Raw genomic sequence first — 19,994 nt, 5'->3', positions numbered from 1 at the left:
ACCACCGCCATGTGGTACTGCAACAAACAGGGCGGTGTGGGGTCGTGGACCCTTTGCCAGGAGGCTCTGCGCCTCTGGCAATGGCTGGAACGTCAGGGCGTGACTCTGACGGTTCAACACCTGGCAGGTTCTCTGAACGCCAGGGCGGACGAACTCAGCCGTCGGTGCTCGGTGGATCACGAATGGCGTCTGAACTCGGACGTGGCGAGAGGCCTCTTTCAGCAATGGGGAGAGCCTTGGTTAGATCTATTCGCCACAGAAGAGAACGCGCAATGTCATCAGTTCTGCGCGTTGGAGTTTCCAAGACGGCACTCGCTCGGCGACGCCTTTCGGCGCGAGTGGAGTTGCGGTCTGTTGTACGCCTTTCCGCCTATACCACTTCTGCCCAGAGTGCTGAAGAAGATCAGGCGCGACCGGGCCCAAGTTATTCTTGTGGCTCCGGACTGGGCTCGAAGGTACTGGTATCCCGAGCTACTCAGCATGACAGTCGGTCCCTCGATCCGCCTGCCCCTTCAGGAGGACCTTCTGTCGCAGCATCAGGGGACGGTCCTCCACCCGAACCTGTCCAGTCTCCACCTCCATGCGTGGAGATTGAGCGGCGACAGTTGAGGCCATTTGACTTGCCTCCTGAAGTCTGTGATGTCATTCTGGCAGCCAGGCGTCCCTCCACAAAGTCGGTATACGCCTGCCGGTGGAACAGATTTGTGGCATGGTGCACAGCAAAGGCTGTGGATCCCCTTTCTGCCCCTCTGTCTGAGGTTCTCCTCTTCCTCCTTTCCCTTGCCCAGCAGGGCTCTGCTCTGGGCACTATCAAGGGCTATCTTTCTGCCCTTTCCGCCTTCTTGAGGCTACCTGATCAGCCATCTTTGTTCAAGTCCCCTATTGTGTTAAGATTCTTGAAGGGCATCACGCACATGTATCCTCCAACTCCGTTCGTGATGCCTCAGTGGGACTTGAACTTGGTTTTGACTTTCCTGATGTGCGCTCCCTTTGAGCCCCTTCATTCCTGTCCTCTCCGTCTTCTCACCTTAAAGACGGCCTTCCTGGTAGCCATCACCTCTGCCAGGAGAGTGAGTGAGCTCCAGGCTCTTTCTATTCAACCTCCTTTCTTGTCTGTTCATCCTGATAAGGTGGTTCTTCGGACTAGACCTTCTTTCCTGCCCAAGGTAGTCTCTGCTTTTCACATTGGGCAGTCCATCACCTTGCCCTCCTTCTTCCCGCCTCCGCATCCTTCAAAGGATGAAGAGCGGCTCCATCGTCTGGACCCAAAACGTGCGCTTTCATTCTATATGGATCGCACACGCTAGTTCCGGGTGGATGACCAACTGTTTGTTGGCTACGTGGGTGAGAAGAAGGGAAGGGCGGTACAGAAACGGACCATCTCTCGGTGGGTCGTCCTGTGCATCAAAGCATGCTACTCTTTGGCTCGGAAGGAGCCTCCTGTTGGGCTGAGGGCCCATTCCACTCGGGCCACGGCGGCTACTACTGCCCTGGGCCGGGGAGTCCCTTTGCAGGACATTTGCCAGGCGGCCACGTGGGCCTCGCTGCACACCTTTGCGAGGCACTACTGCCTGGACAGTCAAGTCCGGAGGGATGGCTTCTTTGGCCGTTCGGTCCTCCAGGACTTTCTGGTGTAGGTTGTATTGGTTCGCAGACCCACCACCGGGGTTGGTATTGCTGGGGTATCTATTCTAAGGTAAGGAATCTAATACTAACCTGTTTCTTTCAGATGAACAAGTTACTTACCTTCGGTAACGATATATCTGTAAGAAACAGTAGTTAGTATTAGATTCCTTACCGCCCCTCCCATCCTCCCCGTTCTGCGAACTGATACCTAGGGTTAGTGACATCCCTTTCAGGGTCCTAGTTTTCAAATGGCACCAGTGTTGGTTCTCACATGGCTCTGCGTGTTCTGGCGCGGAAAAGCTGTGTGCAAAGAACTGACGTCAGCGCGCGGAGGCGGCGTCTATATACTCCAGCGACGTCATCACGGCGCACGACGCCGACGACGCGGAGCCGCAGGGGACGCCTGCAGACGACGCCTACCGACGCGCAGGGGTACTGCTACGCAAAAGTTTCCGGATCCAGACTGACGCCTGGGGATATTCTAAGGTAAGGAATCTAATACTAACTACTGTTTCTTACAGATATATCGTTACCGAAGGTAAGTAACTTGTTCGTCTCAGTCTGCAAACCTGTCTGCAGAATGGACAGTGTGCCATATTCATAATACGGCCCCAGTATTCCGATCACCTTGAGTCAACTGGTCATCAACCTCACCACCTGTTATTCAGGGAGTATCTTCTGTGACCGGTGAAGGTCCTGAACCAAATATTTGGTCACCTCTTGCTTCTCTGGTTGCACATATGACCTTGAGTGTTCTCATGCTGCAGTAGGAACTGCTGTGGTGGCTAGGAAGCCGTTGAAACATAGGTGTATTCTAGCAGATGGAAGTGCTTTGCTGATTGGTCTTACTTGCCAGGAAAGGAACCGTCCATGGCTAGCGTTCAAGCTGCCTTGTGCTTTCCTCTTTTCGTGGCTAGGGAACATGTCAATAAATTAATATGAATGGATATTTGAAGTCCCTCTCGACCTTTTTGTGGTCTCCCAAGCATGTTTTCTTCTTGCAGCTGCCTATTGCTGCGATATTCCTGTGATCTTCTTTTCTGCCTTCTATTTGTATTTGAATTTGATCATTACATCCCCTGTGGCTCCTTAGATCACATTCAATCTCGTCAAGTGCAGGTTCGGTTGTCTAAGCAATCATTTAGTTAATTAGCGGACAAGCCTGTATTGCAACTAAGTGATATTTTTCAGGTGCCAAGACCATCCGAAAACACACCGTGTCCTGATTGGTTGTGTATTATATTCCGTTACAAACTGGAAAATAAGTTTTCCTTAGTTTATCTGCTATGGGGCAGTGCAGACTCCTCGACTCGACTTAGAGGGTTAATGGAGGGTTAATGGAGTTTGAGATCTATTAGGCTGCTAGTTTGATATCAAAATGCAGTTTTATGTCATAAATATATACATAAACTCCTTTAAATAATTAAAAAGTTTTATTCGAACTGCTACATTTTTTGGACAAAAGAGATTATCTCGGGCTGATGCAACATTTTTAACGCCATTTTGTAAGAACATTGGCCGAAGCCAACTAGGACGACTCGGAGCCAATACTGGACAAACAAGCAAAACATGGTCCATGGTGTAAATACTCAGCTTACACAAGTTACAAGTTTTTCCATTATTCAAATTCTGAGACCAGTTTGCTGTTAAGTCGTTTAGAGGTACAAGATTCATGCGACATAAAATGAGCAAAATTTTGTGTTCTAAATTCCAAAATAAGTATTTTTTTGCAATTCTCGGTGAGTTTGTGCTGGCTATTAGCTTTAATCTTTCTTTAGAATTGCAAAATGTAATGTCTCTATTAAAGCTAATTTTGACACTTAAGGTTTTTAGGAGGGGTTTAAATTCTAATGGTGAGTGTGAACACTGATCCTTCTTGTATACCAAAGATTTTTAGTGCAAATGAGAAATCATGGTTAAAAAGAGTAATTACCAGCCTTAACATTGAAGATTTCATGACACATAAGGCCTCTTAGTGAATCTGGCTCGCAATTTTTTTTAACTGATATCCCCAGCGAAGTACCCTAATTAGACCTTGGATATAGGAGCTTGTCAAGCCGAATTCCAGTCTAATTGCTGCTGTTGGAACTGACATATTAAAATTACTTATTAGTATTTGACCTTCAACCCTATCTAAAAAACTTCAGTCCTTAACAGGGATTGATTCAGTCGCATAGAGCAAGGTTGGGGGAATATTTGCCTTAAAAACCATCAGTAGATGTAAAAAGTATCTTCTGCCCATAGCACTGTAAAAAAATACCCAAGCCATTGGCGTGGGATGAAACTTTACAGGTGCCATGTTCAATATGAGGTTTGTTCTTTAAACTGCCATTTAGAAGTTTCCCTAAATAAAGGTATGAATCTACCAACTTCAGCTTTTCAGGACCAATTTGCCACTTAAAATTACATAATTTTCTACTTTTAATACTTTTCATAATTAAAGTTGTGCTTTTAGAGACATTTATTAAAAGAAATAGTGGTCTACTGTATATTTCTGAAGTAATATCAGCTTTCTGTTCAACCCAATAGGGTTTAGGTCCATTGCTACTATATCATCTGCATATAAAAGACATGCAAAAGGCCGGGTACTTATCTTTGGTGCATCTCCCTCAGTTTGAGCCAAACAACCTGGTAAGTCTGCTGTATATATCGAAAATAGCAGCGGTGTTAACAAGCAGCCTTGTTTCAAACCATTTTCGCTAGGGATTATATCTGATAAACCTTGATTTCCGTCAATTAGTATCTGACACCAAGTTTGCGGATGAAGTGCAATTATTAAGGATAGCAGGGGTGAAGGCAAATCCATTTTTCGCTATTTTCACCATAATAGGGGTCGATCTACCTGATCAAAAGCTGTAGGAAAGTCTATGAAAGCCGTATATACATTTGAGTTGCGAGAAATTGTGTATTTCTCCTCAATTAATTTAACCATGGAGATATTTTCTAGAGCAGAATGATTTTTCTAAAATCTGCTTGTTCTATGGGGAGGACTTTTTTCTCCGTCACCCATTCCGTAAGGTGATCGAGAATACCACGTGCAAATATTTTCCCCACCGCATCCAGTAGGGCTATTTGCCGATAATTACATGGGTGTGTTCTAAAGCCCTTTTTGTTTTTTTGTACAGAGGGATTAAAATACTTCCCGACCAAGATGGTGGTGTCTTCCCCTAGGAGTAACAAAGATTAAAGATTGGAGCAAGATAGGTAGCCCACAAAAGTGGCTCCTTTTTAATTACCGTCATGGGAATTTCATCAGGTCCCATTGCTCCTGAGGATCTAATTTTTTTAATCGCTCCGGCCACTTCATCGATTGAATATACGTAGTTGGATACAGAAGAATTAGACTAAAGGAATTTAGATTTGCAGAATACAATTCTGCAAGTGAAGTTTCCATTCCTCTTCTTTTATGGGCATAGTGAGAGATTTTACTCTTATGCCACAACAGTCTGCAATTAATTCCCAATACCCTTTGAAATTATTTGTAGAGGCTACCTCTTTTAACCGTATCCAAACACCATCTTCTTTTATTTGTCTTAGGGAGCGTTTTTTTCCGCAGTCTTTTCCTCTTTAATAGGTTTATTAAATTACTTCGCTCACACGAAAAATTCAGGAACTGAGCCCTCACTAATGTATTTATTTCTCTATTTATACTGAGCAATGGATTAGAATATGATCCCCGTTTAACAGGAACATGTGTCAATTTGCAAGATTTTGCCAGGAGACCCATGTTATTGGAAAAGGCTACAAGTAGATCAGGTTGGATAGAATCACACTCGACCAATATTAAGTGCTGCTGATCTCTTATTAGTGTCTCCAAGTGCGCTTTCAATTTAGCATTCGCTCTAGTGTTCCAGTGGATTCTGCCATTTGTTATATTGAACCCTACTGAGTCCCCTTTAAAATTCCAGGGGCCTACCTTAGTATAAGTGAAGTCAAATTTAAAACAAACCAGCACGTGGTCACTGAAAACATTTCCCAGGATTTCCATATTTGTACGTTTATGGAAAGAATCTGCAGAAACTATTTAATAATCTATAATCGATCTCCCAGTTGGCGCCTTATGGGTGTAGTTTGTGAGAATATCTTTTTCTAACCTCCCATTAGCAATTATGAGATCTAAACTTCTTAAACCTTCAAGTAATAAAACTTCTCGTTTATCTGTCCTGCTGTTATTCGGAAATTGGGCAGTGGGAATATTAAGGGCTTCATTTTTTTCGGTGTTAGAAAATACCCTTATACTATGAGAAGAAACTTTGGAGTTCAGATCTTCAACTAATAATAAGGACCTGCAGTCTTCGATTTCCAGGGTAGAGGAGATAAAAGGGAATAGATATTTTAATAGATAAGAGTGAGATGCATCGGGAGGTAAGTATGCATTTATCATCAACAGGTAGTCCAAGTGAACCTGGCCATCCTTATGATCTAGCTTCATCGCCTGAATTAGGTTTGAGACATTCAAAATTTCTTTAATGATCAACTAAGGCTTGTACTTAGCAAAATAGCAATACCTCCTTTAGCGTGACCTCTGTTCACAGGGAGCGCAGGCCAGCCCAGCACTATATAACCTTCGGTGGACTCGTTCTTTGTGATCCAAGTCTCTTGTAGACAAATTATATCAGCAATCTGCTCTTTCAGGAATAATAGTTTGTTTTTATTAGTGCTTAAGCAGGCTGCGTTCCAAGATATCACGTTAATGTCCTTGCTAGGAAGAGTTCCTACATTTTAGACCTAAAGGTCTATTTGGATGAAGATCGCCTGCAACCCAACTCCATTTCTTATCTTCCTCCTCTACGGGAATACTTTTCTCTGTATGGAGTGAAACCCTCCTACCTTCTTTACTGAGGAAAACCTGCAGAATATTCTCTTTCTCCATCAGAGTAATGCCTCTTGCGGAGGTTTCTAGATCAATGATAGGCAGCTTATTTTGGGCCACTTTTTTTTAACGATAGCTCCACTTCTGGTAATAGAACATCGATGGCACAATGTAGTTTATCGCTGTGTGCCGTTATCAAATGCAAGATAGCTTTGGATGCAAATGTTACTCTTGCACCCCTAAGATTGTTATTTTTTTGAACCTCCACCATAGCTATGTCATTACTTTCAATCATCTGTAGGCTTGAAATTTCAGCAAAGCAACCCAACAGAAAGTTTCTATTCATATATAGCTCATGGTCACATATAAATAGAAAATCCAGGCTATAAGGGGCAGGCTGGGAGTTAATACTTAAGCTATTTACCTCAGTGGAGTTATAAATGACATTAGTACCAAGAGAGGAAGCAAATAAAAGCAAATAGAGAAGCATTAGGGTTCAAAATACTCACATCTAATGTCACTACTTCATTGGCCGACTTAATAGGTACGCTTAAATTCAGTGAGAAGGAACAAGGAACCAATGGAGTGTACTCCGTTTGTCCATCTTCATTCTTCGCAGTGCTGCACAGCCGCCCACGTTCAACCAGACCGGTCATTACACTGGTGTGGCCCATTGAGCGATCTCTTACGCCTTATCCTGGCCTCAATGACGCTCTCTTCTCATCCGTCCCGTGTAGAACCCTGCATCGCTGTGGGTTCAAAGTGATCGGCAACGCTCCCCGCGTTAAGACCATCGCGTCTCCGTCTGCTTTCCTTAGCGGAACGCTAACGTACTTACCGAATCCGGACCCGAGGCCTACAGGCCATCTGATGGCAATTGAGGCTTATTAATGTTAGGCATGTATAAATATGTCCTGATGATGATTCGTGAATTCTAAATGCAAATCGAAACGCCGTCGACAATTATATGCACCTTATACTATTTAAGAATTAATTTTTCCGTCTAAAAATGTAAAGGTGCCAATATTGTTCTGTTTCTCATTACATACTGTGAATACAACAGTGTAACAGAAGGTATAGCTTTTGCCTAAAAGCCCTTTGTTTGCTCTGTTTATACTGTATGTCTGTATAAGCTTGTGCCCCGTCTTATATATTGTGAGTATTTTTTGTATTACATTCCTTATTAAGTAAATACTAGACCTCTGTCCGGCTGGACACGTCAAACTAATATAGTAACGATTTCGTCTATATTTATTGACCCTAGTCCCATACTTGTAAGGGACCGCTGTTGTCTTAAAGTATCAATTCCCAAGGACCCTTGCTGACTTATTTGGGTGCCCTTGTTGTCTACAAATATTTGGATAAAGTTGGGGTCGAAGCGTAACCGTTTTGGCCTTTTTTTATTTATCCTTCTGCGTTTTTCCCTTTTTTCCTTCATATTTTTCTTACAGGAGTTATTACTTTTGTTCTTGATAATATTTTCCTTCGTGGAGGAGCTTCCAACTTTAGGACCTTCCTCTATATGCCGCTTTGAGGAATTTACACCAGTTTTTAGGAAGATAGGGAAAACCTTTCGTATTGCATTTGGATTTGTGGTTTCCGTATTAGTTTGCAGGCGAAACGTAGGTACGACTACAGTAGCTGAAGGCTCGGCGTCTAAGAGCTTCTGAAGAGTCGAAGTATGTAACTTATCAAATATATCTTTGTTTTCTTTCATCGTGGTTTTATTGTTTCTACTAAAGTGAGGCTTACCAGCCTGGATGCCATATTCCCGCTGATTAACATGTGGAAAAGAATCTATTTGAGTAGAGGCTAGCTTGTCGGGTCTTCCTTCAAAAAAAGGGGAGTGGAACATCTCTTCCCTGAATTAGACATTCTGGGGGGAAGTACGCTAGCTTTGACTGGCAATAGTTTTTGTTCTGAGGCTATAGACTTTGTCAGAGCCAAAACAGCATCCAAAATAGAGTCGGAGTTACATACTGATTTCTCCATTAGGGTTAGGATAGAAGCCAGCCCTCTTTCTAGGCAAAGTAACGATTCCAACATCAACATTTTTTACTCTTGATTGTTAATTAGAGGAAGAAAAATCAGGGATAATTCAGGAGTTAATGAACCCTGTGAGTCTGATAAGATTGTTCCACTGGGTGTACTACTAAACAGTTGCAGTTTCACCGGATGATCCTTGGAGGAAACTGATAGAGTCCTAGACAATTCTAGATTATGAGCATGGGGCATCTTATGAGACTGATCTAGATTAATGTCAGGTAACCTAAAGTCTTCCATTATGTGTTCTCCCACATTCGGGGTTGGTAGAAAAACTCCTCCGGGTTCAGAGATTTAATTTACCAAGGAGTGGGTAGGTAAATTTTCCAGCAAAGAGTCAGCCACCCTAGAGTCCGAATGTTGATGATCTGTAGGCCATGAACCCCTGACTCTGGATGGTTGTATGAGGGTTACTATTGGCAATGGTTTTCCAGGAATTACTTTAGCCTTTACATGGTCTTCAGACTCTAACACCTTTACTGATTTTAAACTTGTTTAGGAAGGGATGGTGTTGAAGCTCTTCAAAAAATGTGTTTGCAATTAATTGTTCCTTAAGGGATTAGCTCTAGTTTTTTTGCAAGCTCTTGTGTACACCAATCTACCAGAGCGTAATATTTTTGCAGTCATATCTTTGTTCTTATATTTCAAGTCCCTTATCAGACCGACCAGCACAGCGAGAGAGATATGGTTCAAGTGGCTCTAATGCGCTGATGCGCCGCTTATGCTACTCCGAGCGCCGAGTTTCCGCTCTTCAGCAGGCACCCTGTAGCTCCTGCGTACCTCCAGTAGATATTTTTACCAAGGACAAATTACAGTTGAAGATATTGAAGAAACCAATGACTGATAGGAACTTAGCGAGTTTGTAGCAAAATTGTAATAGGGTTAGACAGGATCCTAGGTCCTTAGTTGCTTGAATGCTTAGCAGTAGGATGGCCTGAATGTCTTAGAGGCATTGAGAGTCTTGGAGGTCTTGGAGTCCTTAAAATGCATAAAAGTGCATAACGTGCTTGGAGTGCTTAGAGTGCAAAAAGCAACCGGACAGAAAAAAAGAAAGCAGATTAAAAAAAAAAAGGCAGAAACTAAGGCTAAGCCTCGGGGGCGGGGGTGGGGTAACAGACTTTACAGTATCTCCTATGCCCCGTAGGCCCGTCAGCCCCCCTCTACCGCTCCGCCTCACTGCTCGGCTCCAGGCTCCGCTCTGCTGTCACTCTTTTCGCTCTTTCACTGTGCGGTTCCACACACCTCCGCTGCTCCACTGCAATCTTCTAAATCACTTGAAGTGATTCGGTGATTAGGTGATGGACTGAGTGTAGAGGGTTTCCCCTTGTCACAGCACACCGCAGTTCGAGCATGCCCCTCCGCCAGCTGCACCTACCGCATTTCGCACTTAGCTCTCCAGACCCCCGGAAACCGGCAACCTCAGGGATCGGGACTGCCTGCAAGGGTGGTGAAGAACTGAAATCTTCATTCTCAGGGAATACTTACTAATAAAAAAGAACTTGGCACAGAAGCTGAAATTATTAAACAACATCTTTATTAAATTTAATAAGTGAGGCCACGTCACACAGAAGCCGTAGTAACTGAATGAGGTAGTCTGAAGAATACAGAAAACAGAGGCCTTTTATATGCAAACTTCAGCATACAAGTAAGGGGCAGTCCTAGCTTTTGCAAGCATGCAAAATACCTAACATTTCTTCTTACACAAGCCGGGACAAACCCATAATAAAAGGACCACAACCCATATCATAAACAGACCATAAAAGAAGGAACAGAAAACAGATAAAAAGCAGTATAAGGGGTGTGTGTGTGCATACCAAACTCTACAATGTCCTGTGCTTTGATCCTCAATCTTGATCAGCTAAAGGGCAGGAACTGGTTTAACAAGGTCAGCTTCAGGCAACAGGGTCAGTTCACTCAGGTCAAACAGGAGTCAGCATGAACTCAAGCTAAGGTCTACATGTCCTTAAAAGACTAGTTTCAGCCTCAATCATGGCCTATGTGAGAGAAACCACAAAATGGAAGCCATGGGTTCAGAATTCACAGAACCTCAGACCCTCCTTTTGCCCTTACATAGGCAATCACTCAGTCTGTATCTGAATCGATGTCAATATTATCCGCTATTCCCTTCACTAAGGCATTATTACTCGAGTTATCTTTCATGGAACGCAAGGGATAGACTTAGTTGGCATAAATAAACATCGTCTGATATGCCCATACAGACCCATTGTAACTAAATGACAGAACCAAATAGGGAATACCTCTATCTGTAGTATGTGGCATAAGACCACACACCCAACAACTAGTGGTGTTCATTACTAACTGGTATTGATGCTGAAACTGTACAAAGGAATTATTCACAAATTCCGACCTTCTAATCTGCTCAGGTTCAGGTAAGATATGAAAAGAATGCAAAGAGGAAGTAGTAGGAAGAGACATAGGTTGGGAGGTGGGTGCAGAAGTCAATTGGGTAGCAAAAACAATCCCACCCATCAGAGACAACATCATGCTTAAAAACACTAGAAAATATGTTATTAAGAACATATGGACAACAGGAGAAAGTAATGACCACTATTACAAACACAATTATAATTTTTCATAACTCTAAGCAGAAAGCAAATCCTAAAATTATCTAGTAACACTTTTTTATGGCTCCTATGCATTTCAGTAACTTATTATATGTTCAGGTGAAACAGTGGTGATCCTCATCAATGCTCTGAGGTGAAAAGGGATACTCTTCCACAGGGAACAGACTTTATTCTGCTTTTACTAAACAGAATACTACTTTAAAACAATGCCAGCAAAACAGTAAAAATCAGTCTCTTAATACCCATTATATGCAATCGCACGGAAACCACTTTTGAAACCAACTATGCCCAGAGTCCGTTCAAAAGCCTCTCTGGCAGGCTTCTATTGTCCATCAAATCTTCTTTTGTTGTTTTCTTCCACATGGGCCTCTTCATTCAGGCCTTTCATGTAAATGGTGCTTCTCAGTATCCGTTGGAGTGCCCTCATGACAAACACTCATAGCTCATTCGAAAGTCTCAGTGTCTCAAGGCAGTGCACCAGTATCTCTCCTCTGCGGCAGACACTACAGATAGCATGATCTTCATTGATCATGAGCACAAATCATCTCGTGCAGACCCGGGACCATTCTCAGACTCCAACACTCATCATTCAGTGTCAGAGGACGCTCAGGCTGCTCTTTCATTTAATAATAGGTACCACAATGTAGTGCCTTTTTCCAATCCTGGATCCTCTGGTGCACTGCCTTTCCGTTGGAGCAAAGAAAAGGGGGGTGTGGCCAAAACTCAGGCCAAGGGGCTCAATGGACTGCCTACTGTCAGAGGTTACCAGCACATGACAGGTGAGAAACTAAAAACTTAAAATAACTGGAATCCTTCTCTTTCGCTCTTTTGCACTGAAATTCTGGTTCTGTGATGTCCAATGCCGTCTGATGGAGCAAGTGCGATGCTTTAAACAGTTCATTGTATAACAAGGGGACTGCAAGCAGGTGGCCTGCAATATTCAAAGGAGTGGCCGTATGCCTTGGAATAATTCTGGTCTAGAATACACTGTCATTTCTCAAAGGCAATACAAAGACAAAGGCAGTAGGCAAAACAGTGCCTCTAGGCTCTTCAATTGGGTTTCCGTGTGAGAGCATATCCTCCACCATCTAAGGGTAGATAGCGACATGATTAAGTCTGGGTATTCCTAAATTTCTTATCTAGAACATCTCAAAAGAAAAATTGCATAATATAGATTATCAGGGACATGTAGATACCTCCCTTTTAATAACTGTGCACCAAGTGCACTACGCAATACACAGGCTAATAATCAAAATGTGGAAACTTGTCTTATAATAGCATTGAGTCAGTTAACCAGTCCATTACTACCATGACGGTTAGACTGAAAAACATCGAGTTAGGCCTAAAGAAAATTCTTAAAAAACAGTCTAGTCATACAAAAGGGAATTATACATAATATAGGGGGTCTCTGGTACATTACTGCAATCTGTAAGTGTGAACCTAATACAATAATAATAATAAAAGAAGGCTAACTGGTGAAAGGAATATGGAAAAGGGAAAATGGGACTAGGACACAGCTAACATCCCCATCATCAGGGGAGAAGTGACGAAAGAAAAATCTATAGGAAGAAAAAGAAATTACTTGGGTGAGGCATGTGACACAACACCAAGAGTGGGGGTGATACGTAAAAATCCAAATAGTTCATCATAGTCAGCTCTACCGCTGGCCTCTACACCATATACGGTAATCTCAGCTAATGTTCCAGTTCCTTTTTCAGGGAAAAAAAATTAAACCTTGTTTCCTTTATGGTACAAGGCCATACACTATTTAGGAAGCAGAACAAAACTGACTAATGTAATATAAAAATTAGGTCACCATGCACAAAAGTCACAGATCTATAATTTATCCTTACTTCCAATTCAGGATACATAATTTTAGGGCTGCCTGTTCCTTAAGGGGAAGGGCAGTACGTGACTAACAGAATGTGACACACTTTGATTCTGTATATCTCTTTTTTATTTTCCTTCAAATACCATTAAAGCCAAATTTGACATACACTGATGAAGTGTTGTCTGTTTTTCTGTGAAATTTAGTGTCAAAGCAAATCTACCCAACTGTTTGCAGGATACACATCGTCATGTATATCCCTTCACAACACAGGTAAACTTATAATAGTATTAAAAGCAGCAACATAAAACAAAAAACATGCACACAAAAAACGCACAAAACGCACATGTCAAGCCATCAGATATACTTGCTGTATATCAAGCACAAAAACATAGGCAAGACAATAACATATGTAAATGAGCGGTGACGCACCCACTTCAAGTCCTGTACTTTATGCACTGTGAACCTGCAGCCCAAAACCCACTATTGAGGCCTTCTTAATTTGTCAGGTTTAAAATCCTCACCCTCCTTTTGACAGCAAATCACCATTTAGTGGACATTTGGCTGTCAAATACAACCCACTATGTCTCTTCTGACACACAGGACCCGCAGGAACAATTCATGATAGGACCAAATACACAAACATTAAAAAAAAACACGTAAACATTTCTTCCCAAAGGCTACGCAACAACACATCCCTTTTTAACCAACCAAACTCACGTGTCTTGTCAGCCTTAAAATCACCCAGAACAATCCATGAATGATCTGTTGGCAGAAGCAAAAAAAAATACACAACACACAAAAGAGAGACATTTCTCATAACAAACAGACATCAATTATAACTTTTAATCAGAAGACAAAACATAATACACATTAACAGACACAAAAATAAATTTCCATTACTTAACTGTTACCATCTTGTCAGTCACCTTGCAACATTAAGCCATTTTAACTTTCCAAAAGTAAAATTCTTTCACTGACACTCCATGTTATCTTTGGGCCACAATTCGTTCTCACTTAGGCATGTAGCCTTCAAAATTTCAATAAAAAGCTTCATGTTATTTTCTGTCTAAGACTTAATACAATGCATCATTTTCGGTCAAATAAAAGCAACTAGCAGACATTATTTTTTTAGAGGCAGAGATACAAATATATAATTTCTGCAGAGCATTTAGCATGTGTTGGGACTTTCAAAGAAACCTGTTTCATATTTTTCCTTTGGAATTAAGTTCTTTAATTTTGTGGAGAAACCAGAAACCCTACCTTTTAGAGGCCTATTTAGCAAGGTCATTCTGCATTTTACAGAGACAAGTCCCTAATTTAAAAGGTTACAAATGTCAACATGACAGCCTCCTTCCATTGTTTACAGGGAAACCAAAGATAGCATCTCAGCGCGACTTGAGCCAGCTGCAGCTTCTTCTAGCCCCCACCCTCTGCTCATTCTGAGGCTGACAAAGGCAAAAAGCCTTCCCAATTCCTCCTAACCTGCAATAATTCACTATTTTGAAAAATATTTTCTCTTTTTCAGGCGCTAAAAATGATCTCCATTCTCAGATTATTAAACAGCATTTACTGTGAATAATTCACAGAACCTAATAACACACATACCAGTTTTTAGAACAAATGCTTATTGCAATGGTACTCATTTCATCAACCTTAAATGGATCTCACTGGGTCATTTAAAAGCAAACCCCAAATGGGGACAGTCTGCAAATTTGTATTATACCTAAATGTATGCATTTACTGAAGCCTAAAACACTTTAAAGCTATCATAAATGGCAAGAATGCTGTTTTAAATGGTCTATTTTACCCAAATTCGACTTTGATGTTTGGGACACTTAAAAATAAATATCCTATACTTGTGATACATATTAATCATCCTCAGAATGTTCTTTACAAATTACAGAGATTGGACATTAGACATATCCCATGTAAATCCTTAGAAAAATGAGTTTTTTAAGCCTGCGCTAGGTAAGATGTCATATGCTAATGTCCTCATTATGCAGTGCAACACAACTCAAATCAAATTATAATGCTAGGAGGTCACAGTATGAGCATTAAGCTTCATGAATAGTAAAAAACGAATTTTGTAGCACTTATTTTTAATTATTATTTTTCATAATTAATAATTATTTTTAATATACCCAATCATTTTGGCTAATTTCACATATAAAAGCAAGCTGCAACCCTTGCCTATCATTTTAGACGCATTCATTTATAAGCCTAAGCACAGAAGCCTAACTTGAAACATGACAAAATTTGGCGCTACATTTTTCTTTCTAAAAAGGACAATTTTTATTTAGCAACAGAGCCAAGAATTATGCGTATGCTTAAAGAGAGGAAACCCTTAATTGAAATGTCTTCCTGCAATACAAAATAATGAAGAAATGAAATAAGTTGGTTTTTCTACAAAAATACACCATTCATTTTTGGGGGCCTTTTTATTCCTAGTGAATGTGAATTTTAATTTTATTTTTTTTAAGCATTTAGAAATTTTGCTTAATAGACTGAAAACATAAAAAACCACAAACACACATTTGAGCTCATTTCAGACATAAACAGAAAGGGGTGAAACACTCAGGACACACAATACGGCGAGCTTTTAGCCATGCATTTCATAAATAGCGCCATCGCAATTTACTTACAGAAGTTGCACTAATGGGAAAACCACATAGACATTTAAACACACATTTAACCCATAACTCAATACTCAGGACAGAAACCAAGGACAGCCCACAGACTGTACTTAAACCAAACCATTTGCAAATACTAGTTGTAAGTCATATTTACAAGAAACACTTCTCAATAGTGTTCCAAAAGACTGCAAAAACAGCCCAACAGACTGATGTACATCCAAGAAGCGAAAATACACTCAATTCACTAGCTTTGGCTCGCAGAACACCAAAAATCGCTCTGCATATCTTCATTCATAAAATTGCACAGAACAAAGGATCGTTGAATGTATTATGTCCATATTTTAATTCCCTGGGGATACAAAATCACCAAGGAAGGAATATGTTTGTAAATCTAAACCTATTTAGATATTTCCCGCTAGGGGGGCCGGCTACTTTACTTCACATCACACTATGGTACCTTCCAAAAAAGCAGCAAATTTTTCCATGTGAGCTTGAGAACAGGCATGCTAAAAAATACTGCGGAATACGCAAGTATTATAATCAAAGTGGTGTTTAAGGTACTTTTCGTACGTGCACCGTTCAACTAAACCAAATGGAGAAATATCTCCTCATTACCTGCCTACACAAATTACAATTCGCATATACAAAGCTGTACAAATCCAAAGTTGGCCAACACAAATTCCAAAGTTCCAAAGCTACAGTACTAAATTTGCTAAGACCAGGCATCTTATAGCTCACTAATCTAGCTTCAAACTTCAAGGGGTTATCTCTACCAATACACTCGCAAATATACGAGCCCCTCGGCTTTGGTTATTGCAGCAACCAAATCAAAACCAAGAAACCAACCCCTCGGCTTTGGTAATTGCAACAACCAAATCAAAACCAAGAAACCAAACAAAGTCGTGGGAGCGACCCACTTGTACTTCTTATTCTTACTAATCAAAAGGTTATCCAAATTCTAACTGTCAAGTTCTACATGACCTAAGGGTCTTTATTAGAATACTCACGCCACAAAGGTTCTCAGTCAGGAGTGACATCATGTGGAGGATTAAAATCAGGAAGAGCAGAAATATACTGGGCTGCAGAAACAGAGAATCTCCAGAATTGCTGTGCACAGAGTAGTAGAGTCCCGTCCTGTTCTCCTCAGTAGATTTCAGTCTTCTGACAAGATCACTACCACAGAAAGTCACTTCTCTGATGAAGCCCACGTTGGCTGCGCCATTTGAAGAACTGAAATCTTCATTCTCAGGGAATACTTACTAATAAAAAAAGAACTTGGCACAGAAGCTGAAAATATGAAAAGACATCTTTATTAAATTTAATAAGTGAGCCGTAGCAACTGAATGAGGTAGTCTGAAGAATACAGAAAACAGAGGCCTTTTATATGCAAACTTCAGCATACAAGTAAGGGGCAGTCCTAGCTTTTGCAAGCATGCAAAATACCTAACATTCCTTCTTATACAAGCCGGGTCAAACCCATAATAAAAGGACCACAACCCATATCATAAACAGACCATAAAAGAAGGAACAGAAAACAGATAAGAAGCAGTATAAGGGGTGTGTGTGTGCATACCAAACTCTACAATGTCCTGTGCTTTGATCTTCAATCTTGATCAGCTAAAGGGCAGGAACTGGTTTAACAAGGTCAGCTTCAGGTAACAGGGTCAGTTCACTCAGGTCAAACAGGAGTCAGCATGAACTCAAGCTAAGGTCTACATGTCCTTAAAAGACTAGTTTCAGCCTCAATCATGGCCTATGTGAGGGCAACCACAAAATGGCTGCCATACACAAAATGGAACCCATGGGTTCAGAATTCACAGAACCTCAGTGGTGATGGCAGCCCTCCGCTTCCGCGGGGGGCCTGTGAGCCCCCGCAGGTAGTAAGGCAAATACTGGGCGATTTTCTGAAAGTTTTGTGGCTTTACGGCGGTGGCGGGCTGTGACCGCGGCTTTGGCTCCTCCTCCTCGCACAACATCCTCATCACAACATTAACCAGTTATCAAAAAATGCACGTTTGCTAAGCATTACTGTCTCAGTTTGGATGCGGCCGCAGGGAGTAATTCAGACCAGACTGGGGACAGATGAGGATTGTGAGGATGCATCGCTTTTGAGCACCATTTGGAGGGTAATTCTCCAACATCTATTGGGTTGAAACTTGAAATCAGAACCTTCTCCTGCACAATCCAGGAAAATAAAAATCTACTTACCATTAGTAGCATTCTTCCCGCAGATTCCTCTACTTCTCTGATGAGGGTGACCATCCTTGTTAAAAAAAATTCTAATTGGTAGTGCTCCGTGTTGTTCTCACCTCGGTGAAGTAGGAAAAATGCTGAAATTGACATGGCTAGCTTAGCTCGTGTCTGGTGGTGATATCTCAGACTGTGGATGGAATCACATGTGTGCTCAGTGGGGCAAATGAGAGGTACCTCTGAAATGTTCCAGATGCAATCTGGCGTCTAGGGAGTTTTTACAAGGTATGGGCTCCGTGGGAAGATCAACAAGCCAGTTACCTAAAGTAAGTAACTCTTCCATTTATTCAGACATTGCAGATTATTTTATTAGTCTAGTAAATATATCAAGACCTGGAGAATTTGTTTCGATATGAATGCGAGTTTTCGTAAATACATGAATCATAAAATCCATGTTTTTTGTTAGATCCGGTGGCATATTTGACAATACTCGCCCAGAGCCCACTGGTCTGGCTGCAGCTCTTCAGTCGACTGACCTTGTGGGAGTCCTGCACATGCTTTACTGCATCCTGCTGCATGGTCCAGCGTTGGATCCCAACATAGCCAGTCCCAATGAAAGCTACTCCGAGAACACAGTCCAGGTTGCTGTGGAGAGCCTGCGCTTCCTCAACAGTTTTGCTGTTCTTGACCTGAGTGCTTTTCAGGTAAGCGGTCTGCAGTTACCGTCTTTAATGTTGGGTTATTGTGTGCTGCATTTGCGCGGGGAAGTTTTTCCCTCTTCATTTAATTTAATTTCAAAATCTAATAATTTGCATAATGAATAAATTCCGTTTTCATATGAGTTGTAGGTTTTCCATCTAGAAACATGCTGTCAGGACACCATAATCCAGTCCTGGGGTTTCGTTTCACAATCAAATGTGTACTAGAATTTGTAGTCAGGGGTACTCCCATTAAACCAATTAAACTGACCCACCTGATAATGATTCGAAATAGAATTGCCCAGTACTGGAAACATGGTGTCCTGGTGACGCAGAACAAGGTGGTAAACTCATAGTAGCATACAAAGTTGCCAAGTAAGGTAATAAAGAAGTGTAGCTACGATTGCCCCACCCCCTACATATAAATAAAAAGAGGTAATAATCGCGTAACTTAGATAAGCGTTGCTCTTAATGAAATATTCAATGTGTGCCTCTTTAAGGAAAATGTGTACAATTTAACGTTCTGTAATTGACAATGATATTTTCTAACTGAAAAGGATGTCGCCCTAGTGACTAAAGTGGCCTTTATGCGCATATTGGTCGGAATTCATTTTCACCTGTTCCAGAATAGCTTAGTGAGACAAGTCATAAATCAAAGTATTCGCTGACAGATCAATTTTATGTTTCCAGTTCCTTAATATACATTTATCCCAGCTATATGTGCTCTTGGAATCACAAGTGTATTAGGGAATGACTTGCATTCACTTATTTCTAGCTACTGAAATCATTTACTCTCATTCTTGGAGTCATTTCTTTCAATGAAGCGGGGCCATTCTGTATGCTAACCCCAGTCTGCCCTAGAGTAATCCAGCACTGCAATGAAATAGCCTTTGTAGGCATTGAAAAAAATGCTACTTATCAAAATTAAGGCCATAGTCTATGGCAGAAACATTTATGCTGATTGATTCTAGAAGCTAACGTACTACCTGCATTGCACAGTCACATATTCCTTTACCTGTGTAGTATCCGTGAGTCTTGTATGGATGGTTGTGGTAAAATATTGAGGCCAGTAGAGTATTGCAACTGAAAGCGTGCGTGTTGTCACTATTGCCAGAGGATTGTATGCATTCTTTATATATGTAGAGCTGTATTCTGTGCTTTCTGTGTGAAGTATTCAGAGAGTGACTGCAGCAGGTGCACTGGTCTGCAAAGCCATAGGTGAGCCACTGCTGAAAGGACGCGGAGGAGGTTCAGGTGTGATTGGTGTCTGTTATTGTACCTGCACTGATCTGCTTAGTGTATACCTGCAAGCAAATTACAAGTGAAAACGTGTGTGCAATTTCTGAAGTTTCCAGACAGTTGAGTTCAGGAACACCTGACTGCAAGTGGCTCGCAGAGTGTATGTACACCACCGGGCAGTTTTGCTGACCTTGATTCTGCTGCGTCCAGCCTGGACGGCAGGGAGCAGAGGAGATGTCCTTTTTGGAGGACACTAGACATGAGCAGACCTCCTCTTAGACGATCAGCTGTGCCATTGGGACTCAAGAGCTGAATGGCCTGGCATAGAGCCAGTTA

At 41.6% G+C, this 19,994-nt stretch overlaps 1 protein-coding gene across 2 annotated transcripts in view; it reads left to right on the top strand.

The window, feature by feature from the left end:
* Positions 1-19,994, top strand: part of SCAPER (S-phase cyclin A associated protein in the ER) — a 3,246,499-nt gene that overhangs the window by 2,684,226 nt on the left and 542,279 nt on the right. For both annotated transcript variants that reach the window (XM_078685236.1, XM_078685237.1), the window contains exon 28: positions 18,188-18,425. In XM_078685236.1, coding sequence (XP_078541362.1) covers positions 18,188-18,425 — 238 coding nt within the window. The remainder of the gene's footprint in view (positions 1-18,187; positions 18,426-19,994) is intronic.

This window comes from Lissotriton helveticus, chromosome 3_2 (genome assembly GCF_964261635.1).
Source record: "Lissotriton helveticus chromosome 3_2, aLisHel1.1, whole genome shotgun sequence".
NCBI lineage: Eukaryota > Metazoa > Chordata > Amphibia > Caudata > Salamandridae > Lissotriton > Lissotriton helveticus.
The sequence above is the reverse complement of the archived record's forward strand: the minus strand, read 5'-3'. Positions and strand labels throughout refer to the sequence as shown.